The sequence below is a fragment of the Vanrija albida genome (genome assembly GCF_041260175.1).
Source record: "Vanrija albida strain AlHP1 chromosome Unknown contig_6, whole genome shotgun sequence".
NCBI classification, from domain to species: Eukaryota; Fungi; Basidiomycota; class Tremellomycetes; order Trichosporonales; family Trichosporonaceae; genus Vanrija; species Vanrija albida.
The window spans coordinates 1,596,708-1,613,163 of NW_027191425.1; the positions used below are offsets into that span (position 1 = coordinate 1,596,708).

General features: G+C 63.2%; 4 protein-coding genes across 4 annotated transcripts; 1 reads left to right on the top strand and 3 right to left on the bottom strand.

Annotated features, from left to right (window-relative positions):
- Positions 1-26: 26 nt before the first annotated feature.
- On the bottom strand, positions 27-5,994 carry APC1 (Anaphase-promoting complex subunit 1; the record flags this gene model as incomplete). Its single annotated transcript, XM_069356411.1, has 3 exons — positions 27-2,688; positions 2,724-4,403; positions 4,439-5,994. The coding sequence occupies 3 exons, from the start codon at positions 5,992-5,994 to the stop codon at positions 27-29; spliced, it is 5,898 nt and encodes a 1,965-aa protein (XP_069206252.1).
- A 330-nt stretch (positions 5,995-6,324) lies between these two features.
- On the bottom strand, positions 6,325-9,104 carry RNR1 (ribonucleotide-diphosphate reductase subunit rnr1; the record flags this gene model as incomplete). Its single annotated transcript, XM_069356412.1, has 3 exons — positions 6,325-8,752; positions 8,837-8,999; positions 9,047-9,104. The coding sequence occupies 3 exons, from the start codon at positions 9,102-9,104 to the stop codon at positions 6,325-6,327; spliced, it is 2,649 nt and encodes an 882-aa protein (XP_069206253.1).
- Positions 9,105-10,740: 1,636 nt separating this feature from the next.
- Positions 10,741-12,495, bottom strand: nop56 (Nucleolar protein 56; the record flags this gene model as incomplete). The annotated part of the gene is made up of 2 exons (XM_069356413.1): positions 10,741-11,939; positions 11,989-12,495. 2 exons carry the CDS (start codon positions 12,493-12,495, stop codon positions 10,743-10,745), a joined length of 1,704 nt encoding a protein of 567 aa, XP_069206254.1. The 3' UTR covers positions 10,741-10,742.
- A 548-nt stretch (positions 12,496-13,043) lies between these two features.
- Positions 13,044-16,334, top strand: Q8F55_008007 (uncharacterized protein; the record flags this gene model as incomplete). The annotated part of the gene is made up of 9 exons (XM_069356414.1): positions 13,044-13,100; positions 13,157-13,172; positions 13,369-13,434; positions 13,484-13,683; positions 13,721-13,973; positions 14,038-14,692; positions 14,736-15,146; positions 15,536-15,857; positions 15,891-16,334. The coding sequence occupies 9 exons, from the start codon at positions 13,044-13,046 to the stop codon at positions 16,332-16,334; spliced, it is 2,424 nt and encodes an 807-aa protein (XP_069206255.1).
- Between the last annotated feature and the right edge of the window lie 122 nt (positions 16,335-16,456).

The window sequence follows — 16,456 nt, forward strand, 5'->3', positions numbered from 1 at the left end:
GATACATGTGAATGTTACGACTCGACCTACTCTGCCCCCGCCCCACCCCACACCCCCAGCGCCGCCCGCACACTGCCGAGCTTCCACGCGCCCAGGTCGGCCGGCAGGGTGTCCCGCTCGGCGTCAAACTGCTCAAACACGGCCGTAGCGTACCGGTCCGACGCCTCGCGCGCCTTGATCTCCAGCTCGGTGCGCGATGCGCCCGCCGCCGCGGCCACCAGCTGCGACAGCGCCTGTAGCAGGCTCCGCGCCGGCACGTGGTTCTGCGCGAGGTACACGGCCAGGTCGGCCGCGTCGGCGGCTGTAGGACTCGCGCCACGCAGATACGCCAGCTGCGACTCGTGCGCTCCCTGGGCCACCGTGAGGCGACGCTGCAGCGCATGCAAGAACGTCTGTCTCAGGATCGGGTGCCGTTTCTCCCCGCCCAGAGTCGAGTACTCGCGCTCAAACACGCTCGGCCGGTAGAACCGCAGCAGGAACGCCACCTGTGCGAGCCGCTCCAGCCGCAGCTCGTCGCTCGAGCCCAGAGCCAGCGCCATGGACAGGTAGACGCCCAGCATTGCCGGCTTGTCGACAGACACGCACTCGAACAGGACGTAGCGCACAAACGACTCGACCCACGCCGGGCCCGCAAACCGCTTGACCATGCCCACAATCACCGGGTCGCCAGTGTGTAACGAGATGAGGTCGACAATCTCGGTCAACGCCAACTGGATCGGCGCCGCTGGCGACACGAGGTCGTACTGCAAGTCGAACCCGGCCATTGTGCCAGCACGCACAAACATGCTCCGGTATCCGCGTGGGTCAAAGTTGTAGTCGAGGAACCCAGACTTGCGCTTGACCCAGATGGTGCGCGAGCGCACCAAGCTGTCGCGGTCTCGTGGGTTTGACAGGTCGTACGTCACGGGCCAGTATCGCGGCGAGTCGACCGTGATCGAGACGATCGTGTCGAAGGGCGCGACAAGCGTAGGCGAGATGAGGTTTTGCTCGCCGTTGCGTCCCCGCACCTTGATCTTGATGGGCATGAAGATCGACTCACGCGTGTCGACGTCGCGGGCGATGAGACAGCGAGGCTCCACGGCGAGCGCCCAAAGGTGCCTGTATGCCTGAGGGTACGCCTTGATGTCATTTGGCGACGCAAGGAAGCGCGGGAAGAAGGAGATGCTGAGGGCTGCAATCGCGAGGTTCGAGTTGCCCAGCGTAAAGTAGCCTCGACCAAGGAACAGCAGGCCCAGAGCCATGTGCATGGCCATGTGTGAGCCATAGGTCACGCCAGCTCCCTCCTGGCCGTGCGAGACACGGAGGCGGCGCATGACGTTGAGCTCGCCAGTGCCAGACATGAGCGTGGCGAGAGCGAGGGTCACAATGTTGAGCGCCTGGCGCGCTGTGTTTCTCCTAATCCTGCCCTCGTAGGTCATCGACTGTCCAGCCGCGGCCTTGCCGAGGACGCCGAAGAACGTCAGGATGATGACGTGCGCCGCCTCATTGGCTGTAGACGCAAACCGGATGCCGAGGCCAAGACACGCTCCCGCAATGATGTTGAGATACGCGAGCTCCGTGTTGAGCTCCATGCCGCTCGTGCGCTTGTGGCCATGGTGCAGCGCCTGGATGAAGGCCGGCAGCTGCGCGTCCACCCATTCCATCTGCGGCTTGACATTGTCCCAGAGAATGAGGGCACGGGCGAATGTGCGGATCAGGAGCTGGTCAGGCCGAACGCTTTCGAGCGCGAGTGCGGTCTGCGGGATCTCGGGCAAGTCGGCAATGTCCTGCCGCCCAGTCTTGAGATACATGAGGCCGAGGGCAAGCGTCGCTCCTGGAGATGTAACGGTCGCGTCGATGTGGGTCGCGGTACGCTTGTTCTTGTTACCGCTGACCCGGGGCGCGTCGCCATGGATGCAGGGGGTGAGCTGTGCAAGGAGCCGGCGCTCCGTCTCGCTCGACGACGACCCGCCGCGACCCAGCATGATGAGACCAAAGGCCATCGACGCCGAGAACGAGTACGCCTCACGGCTCTCCACAAAGCCATCGACACCGGGCAGCTCGGATCGGGCAATCTCGCCGAGGACCACCTCGGCCATGTGGAGGTTCTTGCTGCCGACATAGATGAGTCCGAGGCTGACCATAGCAGTAGACTGGACAACGGGCGATTCGTTGAGCTCCATCGATCCTAGGGGCAGCAGCGCGGCGGTGTGCAGCGACACGATCCGCGTGACTTGCGGGTCGCAGCTGCCGGCAAACGACGCGCCGAGACCGAGCAGCATACCAACAGATGTCATGTCGTGGCGGAGTTCCAAGTAGGGATACACGCTGATCGCGTTCATGGTACGCAGGCGACCAGTGAGACCGAGGCCAAGAAGGAATCCAGCATGGTCGGCCGACGGTGTCTTGGGACGGTTGAATGCGATCCACGACGCGTCGATCCCCTTGGAGTCGGACGAGATGGATAGGGCAGCCGACACGCCGTTGTGGAAGCACGGCCAGTCGGCGCCGTCTGGAATCTGGGCCTTGATGACATTGTTGCCCGGGACGACCTTGACGGCGAGCTCGATGAGCGGAATGCTCCAGGCGTCCGTGATCGTCGCCGACCGTGAGCTGAATTGAAACATGCCCTGGCCAACGGTGATGGCGAGCGTGCGGTTGGCGATCGTATTGACCACGCTCTGGTGGTACTGCATGATGTCTTGCTCGCTGTGGGTTAGCTCACGTTCTGGAGGTCAGCTCACCTTGCGCCCTTGGGATCCTCGACAGCGATGGTGCGCTGGTGCGTCGTCTGCATGATGCGCTCGACCTCCTCGACACGCTTGTCGACGCCGAAGCGGACGTGTGGAAGGGCCGCAAAGTGGGCGTGTTTCGACGTCTCAGCGGTCACCGACGCCACAATCTTGCCGATGGTAGGCGGCTTCTCCGGCCCTGCCTCTGGTCCCATTGGCAGCTCTGAAGTGGACGCCTTGTCGTCCGTATACATCGAGGCCAAGTCCTTGCGGTCGACAAACTCGAAGACCTGCGGGGAGACATCCTTGGAGGGGCTGACTTGGGCGACGCGGACAATCTCCTGCAAGGGCATGGCGACGCCAAACGGCAGGTCTGCTACCCAGGACGCGTCCACGCCACTATCGACCATGATCTTGACCGCGGCGATGGCTCTTTTCTCTGTCGGGACGAGGGTGCCACTTCGGCGAGCTTCTGGCGAGTGCGTCAAAGTCGAGTATATCGTCGACACGAGTCGGGTCTGGCGGCAGGGGTCCGGCGAGCCTAAGGGCGAAGAATTTGGGAAGCACGATTGTAGGGATGGGAATGGCCGCGTGGGCCACATGAGGAGGCGGGAGAGGTAGAGGAGGATGTCTGGGGGCTCGTGGAACTGGTCCAATAGCGGGTGGTCGACCCGCCTACTGGGGTATGCCAGAGGAGCGCTGGCGAGGGAGTCGGGCATCAAGCGGCGCCAGTAGTCGACCCAGTCTTCGCGCCCGATCGCGGCTGATAGCCGAAGGAGGACGGGTGCGAGGTGGGTGAGCCACGACGCGGTGGCTGACGACAGCCTCGAGTCTTGCGCGACGAGGTGGAGCGCAAGCAGGACATTGGGGGTGAGGGAGTGTGGTCGCACCACATCGGCTGTTGTCGACGCTGGCGTCCGTCCTATCCGCCGTGCCAAGCGTCGGAGGACGGGATCCGACTGCGTCGACCAGCTGGACAGGATCTCGGTGCGGGTGTCGGGCTCAGGCGACGCGTTGAGCCCGCACATGGTGTAGAGGGCATTGGAGAGGGTGCGCCACTGCGTGTGGACCTCATTCCGTTGCGGTGCAGGTTGCTGCTGCAGCTCGGCAAGGAAGGCCTCTGAGAGCTGGGCAAACTCGTTCTGCGACAGCGCGTATGATAGCGCTTCGAGGCATCGGCTCGCGATCCCTGGGGGTGGCTCGAAGTCGAGTGACACGCGCAGGCGGTCCCCGTCGCTGTACACCACGGTCACTTTGGAGCCTGACGCGTCGAGAAGATCGACGACGCGGCGTTCGGTCGTCACGACCTCACCGTCGCCGTCGAGCACCATGCTCAGGCTTGCCGCGAGCTTGTGGGCTACCTCATCGCGCCCGTCGGCCGTGAGGACCCGCGGGATCTGGACCGCCATCTGGTGCGACGACGCAGAGAATAGGTTGAGTGACCCGTCCTCGGCAAGCAACAGTGTGTCGAGGACATTCGGCCGCGTGGCCAGAACAGGCACAGCCGACACACACTGCACGCCGCGAAACGCATTGAACACGAACGCCGGGCTCGGCTGGGACACCTGCTCCACGCCGAATGTGAATAACGTCGTGGGGAGGTTGGTGAATGACAAGACGAGGTTGAGGTGCACCGACTGCGGTGAGCGGTTCTCCGAAAGGAACACGCGCGCGGCGTCGAGATCCACCTCGCTGACCGTCAGCAACCTCGTGCACCCTTCACTCACCCAGGCGGCCGCCACTGGTACACGCGCTCGACGACAATCTCACTTCGCAGCTCGAGCTGCTCCTTGTCCAGCCCCATGATCATCGTCGTCTCGATCAGGTCCTCAGGCATGACGTGGAGCGACATGCGGGGGTACTCCCTCGCGTCCTCGCGGCGCTTGCCAGCCATCGAAAGCCGCTGCGACTTGGCCTCGGTGCCAAAGCTGCTCACACGCGTCACGCGGCGCGACGAGCCAAACGCCACTGCGGCCGCGCCGGCAAACGGGTCGTCATCAGCCTCGAGCTCGTTGGCCATGGACGCGCGGGACGCCTTGCGGCGCGAACGGTCAAGCAGGTCGGCGCCAAAGCTCGACACCCGCCGGTCCGTCGTCGGCAACCCGAGCGCCGACACCCTCCGGTCCGTCGCCGGCATCCCCAGCCCCGACACCCTCCGGTCCGTCGCCGGCAGCCCGAGCGCTGAGCGGCCAAGCGACGCCCGCGGACCCCGGCGCGATGGTGGCGGCAGGGGCGGCTCTGTCGCGCGCAGCAGCTCGTCGGGCCGCATGCCGCGCACGCTCGGCGTCGCGGTCATGTCGTCCGTGTCCGGGATTGGGACCCTCGCGCGGCGGTAGAACAGGAACTGGCCCTCCTCGTGGTCGTACGCCACGATGAGGGGGTACGGTGCCGGTGCGACGTAGACGATCGACTGGGTCATGGGGATCTGGCTCGTGCTCGCGTGCGGGGCGAGACTCGGCTCGTCGTCGTCCCCGAACCCGCCGTCGATCTCGGCCTCGGCGACCCACTTGAACTCGCCAAAGATGTCGGTGAATGTGAACAGCCGGGGGAGCTTTGGCGCCTTTGCATCCTCGCGGTCGACGAGGTCGTCGAGCACGCTCACGCCTGTGCGGTCCGCGAACGAGCTCCGGCGCGGCTTCCGGCCCTTTGTCTCGGCGAGCTGCTTGCGCTCGCGGCGCTCGAGCGCGCGCTGGACCAGCGCCCCGCCGTCAGGCAGAGCCCAGCACTGCTCGACGGGCCATGGGAGAGATATCTTCTTGTCCTGCCCCGAGGCGAAGTAGACGAACGCGTACGACGCGAGGAAGACGACGACGGCGCGCTGGAGGCCGGTGCTGGACGCGCGCAGCTCGGCGTTGCGCGCGCCCCACTTTGCGTGCTGGGAGGTGTGGAACGGGCCGAATGTCGAGGTCGAAGAGGACGGGTCGGCGGCCTTGGGTGCCTGCGGCGCCGGCGCGCCCTCGTCTCCGGGTGGCCGGAACCACACGAAGGCGGCGTACGAGACGCGCTCGCTCTGGTGCTCGTACGTGAACCGCCGGAAGATCTCGACCCCACGCGACCAGGTGACGCTCTTGCCGCACCATGTGAGCGTTTCCTCTGTTGCCACTGGTGCCGAGGCCGCGTCGAGCGAGAGCGGCGGAAAGGTCTGGTGGACCGAAGCCCGGCTGCTCGAGCCCGCCGTTTCTTGCGAGAGCCCTAGCCCGCCGCTGGTCGAACTGCTGCCCGCGCGGGCATACAGGACGTGTCCTGGTGACACCCCGGCCCCGAGTACGGTGGCCTGAAGCATCACGAGGGTTGTTGTTGTGGTGTGGTGATGAGATGGAGAGTGGGTGGTAGTGGGTGTGTTGACGGGCGTTGTGTGCCGTCGGTCGTCCCTGGGTGCAAGGTGGAGGTCGCTGGCCAAAACAAAACATCCGTGAGTGAGTAGGCCTGTTGGTTGTGGCACTTGCCACTAGCCCTTTGTCGCAACACATCGTCTATGCAATGGATCCATGAATGGGCAAAAGGAAAACTAAAAGATAGGAAAACAGTAGAGTGCAATGTACAACACACGAGTGGCCCATCCTACCACTTCTCACTACCGACAGACCTCAACACGCCGCTCAACTCTACTCGTTTATCCCGAGCACATGACGCAGGCGTCCTTGTTGTCGATGCTGCACTGGAGGGCGGCAGCAGCGCGCTCCTCGGCCCTGCGCTTGGCCTCCTCGTATGACAGCTCCTCGTTCTCAGAGGGCTGGGGGCTGACGTCGCGCTCAACCTGACGCTGGACAGCGGCCGAAGCGACCTCGACCTGCTTGGCCTCACGCGCCTCACGAGCCTGCGAGGCAGCGGTGATCTCGGGAGGGACGGGCGCCGAGGCAGTCGTCTGGATCTTGACCTTGCGCAGGGGCTCGACGAGGCTGGTAGGGCTCGAGACTGAGGGGTGGGCAGTGGTAGGCGATGAAACCTTCTTGGCACCAGCCTCGAGCGTCTTGGCCTGCTTGAGGGTGCTGGCGTCGATGGTGAACTGGATGGCGTTGGCCGAAGGACGGGTGCGGAGGTAGTAGGCACCGGTCTTGAGACCACGCTTCCAGCCGTAGAAGTGCATCGACGTGAGCTGCGAGAACGAGGGGTTGGCGAGGTGGATGTTGAGCGACTGCGACTGGTCGATGAAGGCACCACGGTCGGCAGCGAGGTCAATGACCGCCTTCTGCGAGATCTCCCAAACAGTCTTGTAGATGGCCTTGAGCTCATCGGGAATGTTGGGGATGTGCTGGATGGAACCACCCGAGGCGATGATGAGGTTCTTCATGTTGTCGTCCCAGATGCCGAGGTTGATGAGGTCACGGAGGAGCCAGGGGCAGATGATGGGGAAGTCACCCGAGAGCACACGACGCGAGTAGAGCATCGAGGTGTAGGGCTCGAAGCACTCGTTCCAGCCAAGGATCTGCGAGGTCGAGGCAGTGGGCATGGGGGCAACGAGGAGCGAGTTGCGGACACCGTGCTCAGCAATCTTGGCACGGAGCTCAGTCCAGTCCCAGAGGTCGGTGGGGACACGGCCCCAGAGGTCGGGCTGGAGCTTGCCCTGCGAGATGGGCGAGCCCTCGTACGAGGGGTACTTGCCAAGCTCCTGAGCCATCTCGTTCGAGGCCTCGAGGGCAGCGTGGTAGATGGTCTCGAAGATCTTGATGTTGAGCTCACGAGCACCGGGCGAGTCGAAGGGAAGGCGGAGAGCCATGAAGGTGTCGGCAAGACCCTGGACACCAAGACCGACAGGGCGATGGCGCATGTTCGAGTTGCGAGCCTCGGGGACGGGGTAGTAGTTCTTGGTGATGACCTGGTCGAGGTTCTTGGTGACGACCTTGGTGATCGAGTGGAGCTTCTTGAAGTCGTACGAGTTGGTCTCAAAGTCAACAAAGGCAGGGAGGGCAATCGAGGCAAGGTTGCAGACGGCGACCTCGTCGGGGGCAGAGTACTCGATGATCTCAGTGCAGAGGTTGGACGACTTGATGGTGCCGAGGTGCTGCTGGTTCGACTTGCGGTTGGCAGCGTCCTTGTAGAGCATGAAGGGGCCACCAGTCTCGGTCTGAGCCTCAAGGATGGCGAACCAGAGCTTCTGGGCCTTGATGGTCTTGCGACCCTTGCCCTCGCGCTCGTACTTCTGGTAGAGCTCCTCGAACTTCTCCGAGTGGACGTCGGCAAGGCCGGGGCACTCGGCAGGGCACATGAGGGTCCACTCGCCGTCCTGCTCGACACGCTTCATGAAGAGGTCGGGGATCCAGAGGGCGTAGAACAGGTCACGAGCGCGAACCTCCTCCTTGCCGTGGTTCTTCCTCAGGTCGAGGAAGTCGAACACGTCGGCGTGCCAGGGCTCAAGGTAAATGGCAAAGGCACCGGGGCGCTTGTTGCCACCCTGGTCGACGTAACGGGCAGTGGCGTCGTAGGCACGGAGCATGGGGACGATACCGTTCGAGTAGCCGTTGGTACCGGCAATGTACGAGCCCTTGGCGCGAATGTTGTGGATGTGGAGACCGATACCACCAGCAGTCTTGGAGATCTGGGCGCAGGTCTTGAGCGTGTCGTAGATGCCGTCAATCGAGTCGTCCTTCATGGCGACGAGGAAGCACGACGACATCTGGGCGTGGGGGGTGCCAGCGTTGAAGAGGGTAGGCGAGGCGTGGGTGAAGTAGCGCTCCGACATGAGGTTGTAGGTCTCGAGGACCTTGTCAATGTTGTCGCCGTGGATACCGACAGCGACACGCATGAGCATGTGCTGGGGACGCTCGGCAACCTTGCCGTTGATCTTGAGGAGGTACGAGCGCTCAAGAGTCTTGAAGCCAAAGTAGTTGTAGGCAAAGTCACGGTCGTAGATGATGGCACCGTCGAGGACATCCTTGTTGGCCTGGACAATGTTGAACACCTCCTCCGAGACCATGGGGGCCTGCTTGCCGGTCTTGGGGTTGACCCACTCGTACAGGTCGGCAATGACCTGCGAGAACACCTTCTTGGTGAGCTTGTGCGTGTTCGAGACCGAAATCCTAGACGCAAGGATGGCATAGTCGCTGTGGCATGTCAGCGGGAGAAGATGCGGTGGCGGTCGAGGCGACGACGCGTCGACCCTCGCTCGCCCCTCAGGGTCGACTCACGAGTGCATGGTAGTCATGGACGCGGCGGTCTCAGCGGCGAGCGTGTCGAGCTCGGCCGTCGTGATGCCGGGGTAGATACCGGCAGCGACCTTTTGCGTGATGAGGGCGGGCTCGACATGCTCGCGGTCGAGGCCGTACGACAGCTTGTTGAGACGGGCAGTGACTGTCGCGTGTCAGCTCTATTGCTTGTCGCGTCGCGCCCAGACTCACCCTTGTCAAAGGCAACGGCCTCCTTGCGGCCGTCACGCTTGTAGACCCACATAACCATAACGGAGTGGTGAGTCGAGGGAGGAAAGTCTATAAAAGTCTAGTGGAGGAGGCTGGGGCTGGGTCAGCAAGTCGCGTCGTCGCGTGCGCGTGCCACCGGACACGGGCAGTACTCACTTGACCCAGAGCTCAGAGTACAGGTGGTCGTGTGGGAGAGTCGCGCGCGCGTGTGGTCGTGTGGGCGTGGGCGTGGACTAGCACTGAGCTGTCGCGTTAAAGAGTCGTGGTGGAGAGGAAGTGGGAGTGGGAGGGGGAGATGAGGGAAGAGGGGTGCGAGGTCGGGGGGCAAATGTTATAAATCAAAGTGGTGGCTTGAGACGCGTCAACTCAGGGAAAAAATGACGTGTAACATGCACTTTACCCAATGTTTTGTTTGTTCAACTGATAACGACGCGCTTTATTTCTTGTTGATCCAGCCCAGCGCGTGGGCGCGTCGAGCGCGACGGCGCGTGCCGGTGGGTCATGGCGCCAGACGACGCGACGCACACCCCCACCCCGCCCTCCCCGCGTCGTCGCTCGCTTCGGCCCCGTCCCGTCGAGTCTGACACACCTTGTCCTGGAATCATCCTGACCGCCCTCAGCGGCTCCTAATCTTGCCTCATCGCCGCCCAGCTCATCGTCCTCGCTCACTTGGGCCAGGGTGCGGGCCCTCAATCGCTTACCAATTGATGGCTAGCTCCACTCCTCTCCTTGTCGTCGTAGTCGTCGCCGCATGCGTCCGTCGGTCGCGAGTGCCTGCTCCCCTCCTGCCTCCTGTCTTTTCGGGCATGGCCCACGCTGGGCAACAAAAACAACAACAAACATGCCCCTGGCGGATTGAATCGAGCTGCCCACCGCGTCAATGTTTGTGTCTTTGTTGGAATGACTACTGATCGCGTTGTCGGCCGACATGTGCTGCTGTCGGTGGAGCCATGTCTCATGTCTGCGAAAGCCTCTCCCGACGCCAAGTGGCTTGTCTCGGGCGATGATGACCCCACACTCTCATTTCGGTCGAAATACTCCACTGAGCTGGAACGACAAGCATGTCGGTTGTACCCTCGGCGCGTGTACGCGTGATCATATCATGACGCGAAGCGCGACCGGCGCGAGACGCGACTGGCTTTAATGACTGCCTGTAGTCACATGGGCACATGTCTGGCGTGACTCGGTCGATCACGCCGACAATGGTGGGCACTCTGGCCCGCATCCGGCCATGCACTCGCCCTCGCCTGCGCACACTCCACGCACTGAAGCACACAATCTTTGCGGCGCCTCTGAGCTCTGCGCCTCCAATCGCTCGCACGCCCGTGCGCTCTCGCACCCACTGACATGCATCTCGTGACAAGACGTCAGCGACAGCAGCGCAACTCCCTCCACCGAACTCTTGTTGTATGGAGTGTATCAACCTCTCCCACTCTCTCTTCTTCATTCACTCTCACTTCGTCTGCCCTCAATCGATATGCCGCGCACAGAGCTCACTTCACGACAACATGCCCCCACGCCCCCGTCATGCGAGTCGATGCGAAGATGCATGTAAGGTATGGAGAATCAAAGATGAAGCCAGTAGTACACCAGTGGACAAGTCACTCGCCGCCCTCCCTTCCACAGCGGCCGCCCCCTCCCCCACCAAGGACCAAGAACTCTAAGAGGAACAAGCAGCTTAAGCCTCAGACTTGCGCTTGCTCTTCTTTTCCTTCTTCTCCTTCTTGTCCTCCTTGCCCTCCTTCTTCTCCTTCTTCTCCTTCTTTCTCCGCTCCTTGTCGCCGTCCTCCTTCACCTCCTCGTCCTCGTCCCGCTTGCGCTTCTCCTTCTTGTCCTTCTTTTCGGACTTGTCCTTCTTGCTCTTCTCCTTCTTAGGGGATGCGGCAGGAGCGTCCTTGGAAGCGACAATCTTGGCGAGCGCGGGGTCGAGTGGTCCTTTGTTCTTCTTCTTCGACTCGGCCTGGTCCTTCTCAACCTGCTTGACGGCCTCGGAGATCTCGACGTCGTCGACATCGCCCTCCTCATCGTCGTCATCGTCCTCGTCGTCTCCCAGGTCGGCAGCGATGGCGGTCAGGGCCTTCTGGATGGCGTCCGAGTTCTTCGACACGGGCGCGCCAGTCTCGAAGAAGTTGAGGCGCTCCTCAACCTGGGCACGGAGAGCCTCACCAAACTTGTTGGTGGGGACATCCGAGAAGCAGTCGATGCGGCAGGCGATCGAGCACTTGTTGGCAAGGAAACGCGAGATGCGGCCCTTGTGCTTGGAGCCAGCGCGGCCAATGAACGACGAGTGGTAGATGAGACCGTACTTGGGGGTGTTGCCCTTGGTCTTGAGGGCACGGAAGAGGGCCTTCTCGGCACCGAGAATCTGAACAGTCGACGCGGGGTACTTGGCGAGGTTGGTGAGCGAACCGGCGTGGCTGATAAGACGAGCGGCAATGGTCTCGCCGATAAGCGCTGAGAGGTTGGGGGCGACAATGCTCATCTTCTCGATGAGGTAGGCACGGAGGCTCTTGCGGTACTCGGCGAGCTTGACGACACGCTCGGCAAAGGTCGAGATGTTGATGAGGTCGACCTCGTTGATGTCAGAGCCCATGGAAGCACGCGAAGCGTCGAGGACGTTGCGGGCACGGGTCTCGTCGTCGTCGAGGATCTCCTGCATCTCAGGGAGCGAGTCCTCAGTGAGGGTGGTGCGGTCGCCAATGAGGACGGCAAGACGGGCGTACTGGTGGGCGTCGGGGACGAGCTTGTAGAGCTCGGGGAAGTGCCAGCCGTACCACTCGCGGCAGCGCATGGCAAAGGTGTTGAGGTCCTTGTCAAGCTGGTCCGACAGCGAGATGGCCTGGATGATCATGTTGTCCGAACGGTTGACGTTGAACTGGCACGGAGTGAGCCACAATGCCACAACCAGTCGCCTCCCTACTCACCTTAACCTTGCCACGCGAGTACGAGTGACCAAGACCGAGCTGGGCGGTCGCAACATCGCCCTTCTGGAGGCCCTCCTTGGCAAGGAACTTCTCCTGGTGCAGACGGATGCCACGGATCAGCTCGAGGGCGCGCTCTCCAGCGTCACAGGGGATGGCGAGCTCGCCCTGGATAGCACCACCCAGACCACGCTCGGCAACACCGAGGAGGATGGCGCTCTGCTTCTTGTTGCCCTTGGTGCCCTCGGAGGGGATGACGAGGTTGAGGAGCGACTTGAGGTGGGGGTTGAGGATACCCTCGGAAACGTCGTTGGCGTTCTCGAGCGCCTGGGCGGCCGAGGTGAAGGGGAAGAAGGAGGCGAGGGTGACCATGCGGTTGAACTGGTTGTAGTCGTTGATGGCATCCTGGAGCTGCTTGGAGCGGGCGGCAATCTCCTCCTGGAGGTTGACGGTGAAGAGCGAGTAGCCCGAGGCGCCCTCGTAGAGGACGTGGGTGAGGGAGCCCGACATTGTGGCTGTTTTGGGGCGGGTCGACGGGAGGTGAAGGTGCTGCTGCTGCTGCTTGCCTGTGTCGTCGAGGTTGACGCTGCAAGAGAGTGAGATGGACGAGCTGTTGGCCTTGCTGCTGCTCGTTGAGGTGATGGAGCTCGCTGCTGGTGCTTCAACTTGCTGCACTCGGTCGCCTCTCGAACTTCTTGTCGAAGAAATCTTGAATTTTTTCAATATATTTTTGGTTTTCTCCAGTGTGCCACGTGCGACTCACATGGGCTCAATATCACGTGACTCTATTGACAGAACGCGACTCAGTCATTTACCGGCCACCGGAAATGCCGTCATTCGGCGGGAGGGCGACTGGCTGGCCGGCTGGATACCTGCCTGGCTCGTCGGTCGAGACTCATTACACTCTCTCTCTGTCCGCGGCCATTGTCTACCCGAGTCGCAGACATTTCCACTCACAATCCGACTCATCCTTGACACTCTTAAACATACTCCACGTCTCGACCACCATGTCGTCGCCCTCACCCTCCCCCTCGCAATCGTCGTCGTCGGTGAGAAGAATGTCAAACGGCAAGGCAAAGAACCACAAGGCTCCACCGCCAGTTGCCGTCCACTTCGTGAGTCAGCTGCGGCATGTGGGATAGATGGTATTGCAGTGCTGACCGTCCTGCAGCTGGGAACATGTAGCGGTGAGTCTCTGAGCTGTCAAGCGGCGTCGTGAGAGCCGGGGGCGCGCCGGGGAGCTCTCGAGAGCAAGCTCAGCCTCGCCGTCGTCGGGTCGAAATCTCTTCGGGTCGTGTGCACGGGCCTCTTCGACTCGGCCGGAGCCCACGACGCCAGACCTACTCCACACTCCCGACACAGGAGCTGACTGTCACCCCACAGGCGGTGGCCCCATCATCTCGCGTCAGTGCTCGGCAACCGCAGTCGACCTCGGCAACAACATTTGGTGTAGGTGACAACCCTTGCTTGGCCCGAACATCCCGCTCACATGTCTCAGTGTTCGACGCCGCTGACGGCACCAACAACCGGCTGCACCAGTCGTCCCTGCGCATGGTCAACATTTCGCGCATCTTCATCACGCACATGCACGCGGATCACATTCTTGGCATTGTGGCCATCCTCGGCGTCATCATGAGCGGCGTGGGCCAGAGCCCAGCCGGCCTGGAGCGGCTACGCCAGCAGGGGACGCTGAAGAAGGTGAGTTGCAGAGTCCGACCAGTTTCTAACTCCCCAGGCGGAAATCAACATCTATGGCCCTTGCGGTCTTCGCAAGCTGGTCCGCACCATGCTGGAATGCACAGCTATTACGCTGACCGGCGCGTACGCCGTCCACGAGCTGATCCCGGAGGGAGCTGCCCCCTCAGCCTCGTGCCGGGCCGAAGACCTGCATGTCAACGAGGCCCAAGGAATCGACTTCCACCCGAACGACCAGGACGTGTGGGAGTCGATCGTGGACGACAGGCCGAGCCGGGGGACCAAGGGCTGGCGTGTGTCTGCGGGCCCGCTGATTCATCGAGGTGGGTAGAAGAAGGGGTGCAAGGCTCACTCCAGTCCCGTCCATCGGCTACGTTCTCACCGAACCCGAGCCCCGCCACCCTTTGGACACTGGCACTCTGATCCCACTGCTGCAACGCAACGCCGAGGCGCTGGCCGAGCTCGACCCACCGATCCGCCACCCCCTGTCACTCCTGTCCAAGATGAGCAGTCTGCCACCACCCAAGCCATTCAAACTGCCATCAGGCGATTTCATCTACCCGCCCGAGCCGACTGGCGAATCCGGGCGCAAGATTGTCATCTTTGGCGACTGCTCTGGGGGCACCCCAAACAAGGCGTTCCAGGAGATGTGTCGGGACGCGAGTTTGCTGGTACACGAGTGTACCAACGCGGCCATCCCCGAGAGTGTTGGCAAGGGTGAGAAGGGCAGGCTGGTGCGGGCCGCGGGCCTGGAGCAGAGCTTGGAGAAGAAGCGCGACCACGAGTTTGAAATCTCGGCACGGGATCGCGGCGTCGTGCGTGAACCATGGGTCTTCCACGGCAAGCGTGGCGACGCGGAGAAACGGGTTGCCGCTGAGGACGAGTTTGCGGCGAAGAAGGCGACGGTGCGAGCCAAGGCGCAGAGCCGCGGCCACTCGGCGCCCGAGGACGTGGGCGAGTTTGCGGCAGCGATCCGCGCCCGACGTGTAGCGGTCAACCACTTCAGTGCAATGTGAGTACATAGCAGCGACGACGACGGCGCTGACACGTTCAAGGTTCCCGTCGCCACGATACGTGTCAAACGACCCGTTCCCATCGCTGCTCGGCCCGACATCGCCGTTCCCGTACCCCACGGCGGATATCACTGCGCATGCCGCCAACCTGCCGCCGATGCCACTGACGGCCAACGAGCTCCACCTGAGGCTCATCATGCAGTCGATCGCCAACCAGATCAACGCAGACTGGAACGGGCCGCACTGTGTGCTGCACAACGTCGACGAGCCGGAGCCACATCTCGTCAAGATGGCCGTCTGCTCGCGCGACTTTATGGTGCTCCCTGTGCCTTCGCACGAGCTCACAGAGTCGGAGATCCAGACAATGGCGAATGCGCACGCAGAGGCCAACACGGTGCTGCAGAGCTGGGCCAACAGCGGGGGTACGTGGGTCGTGGACCAGGGCAAGCGCAAGTGGGTTGGGGTCGAGAAGGAACCGGCTCCGACGCCAGCAGGGACGCCCGTGTCGGCGGCGGCGGCGGAGCAGTCGGTGGCAGTGGCATAGAGCGGCAGCAGCATGCAATGCATGGGATGGTAGGTGAAGCCTGGACTGTGCTGCGAGTGCCTGTGTTCGGGCCGGCGTGGATCTGGGCGCTGAGCAAAGGCCGAAACAACGCGGGGTGGGGGGTTGTCGGGCGAGAGCAACCGGCAGGATGCTCGCGCCAAGGCGAGGCAGGGTGTGGCGCCCGGCGCCGGCGGCGCGGCGCCACCGGCGGAGCCAACGGTGCGCCGAGATCCAGTCGGCAAGAGCACTCTCGGTGGTCGGTGGCAGCACTCACCAGTACTTATGCCCACAAAGTCAGGCGCGTGCGTGCAACGGCACGCACCATGCTCCTCGCCGCCCTGCTCCTCGCCCCGCTCGCGCAGGCCACCTTCCTGCGGTGCACGATCGCCGAGGCGCTCAACCCGGTGCTCCAAAACGGGTGGTTCACGAGCTACAGCGTGTCGCTAACCACCGTGGGGGCGTGCGACGCGTTCTGCGCGGCCGATAGCAAGAAGCCGCCGTTCGCCTACTTCGACTCCAGCAGCTTTGTGTGCGTGTGCGCGACTGCCGGGCCCGAGCGGACCGCGGGACAGGTGTACTACCCCGCCTCGGACGCGAGCGGCACCTGCGCGAGCATCACGGTAAGCCTCGCCTCCTTGGACTCGCTGACGCAGATATCCGCCATCACGACGCGGTACGGCGCGGCGACGTGCCTCGCGCGCTACACCACCGGCGCGGCCGTCGACCTCTCAGCGAGCGCCACAGACCCAGCAGGGTGCATGTACGCGTGCCTCGCCACGGCCCCGGGCTACACGCAGACGGTGTACGCGCCCGGCGTGTGCCTGTGCGCGCGAGACGTGGACCCAGTGCCAGACGACACGTGTGGGGCCGGCGCGCTCCTCCTCCCCCGCCTGAGCGACGTACAGCCCAGCCTCGGGCTGCAGTACCGCCGGCGCGCCCGCGGGCAGGCAAACGCGCACTGCCCCGGCGCGCTGGAGGCGTGCGTCGTGCCCGGGACGAGCGGATACGAGTGCCTCGACACGCAGGCCGAGCTCGAGGCGTGCGGCGGGTGCCTGTACGGCAGTCTGGGGAACGGCACGGCCACGGGCGTCGAGTGAGTTGTGGAGGAGGCGCGGCTGACGGCAGCTGCTCGGCCCTGCGTGGCCCGGACAGGTCGGTTACGTGCGTGCGCGGGCGCTGTGTCGCGTCGGGCTGCGTGCGCGGGTACGTTCTCCGGGAC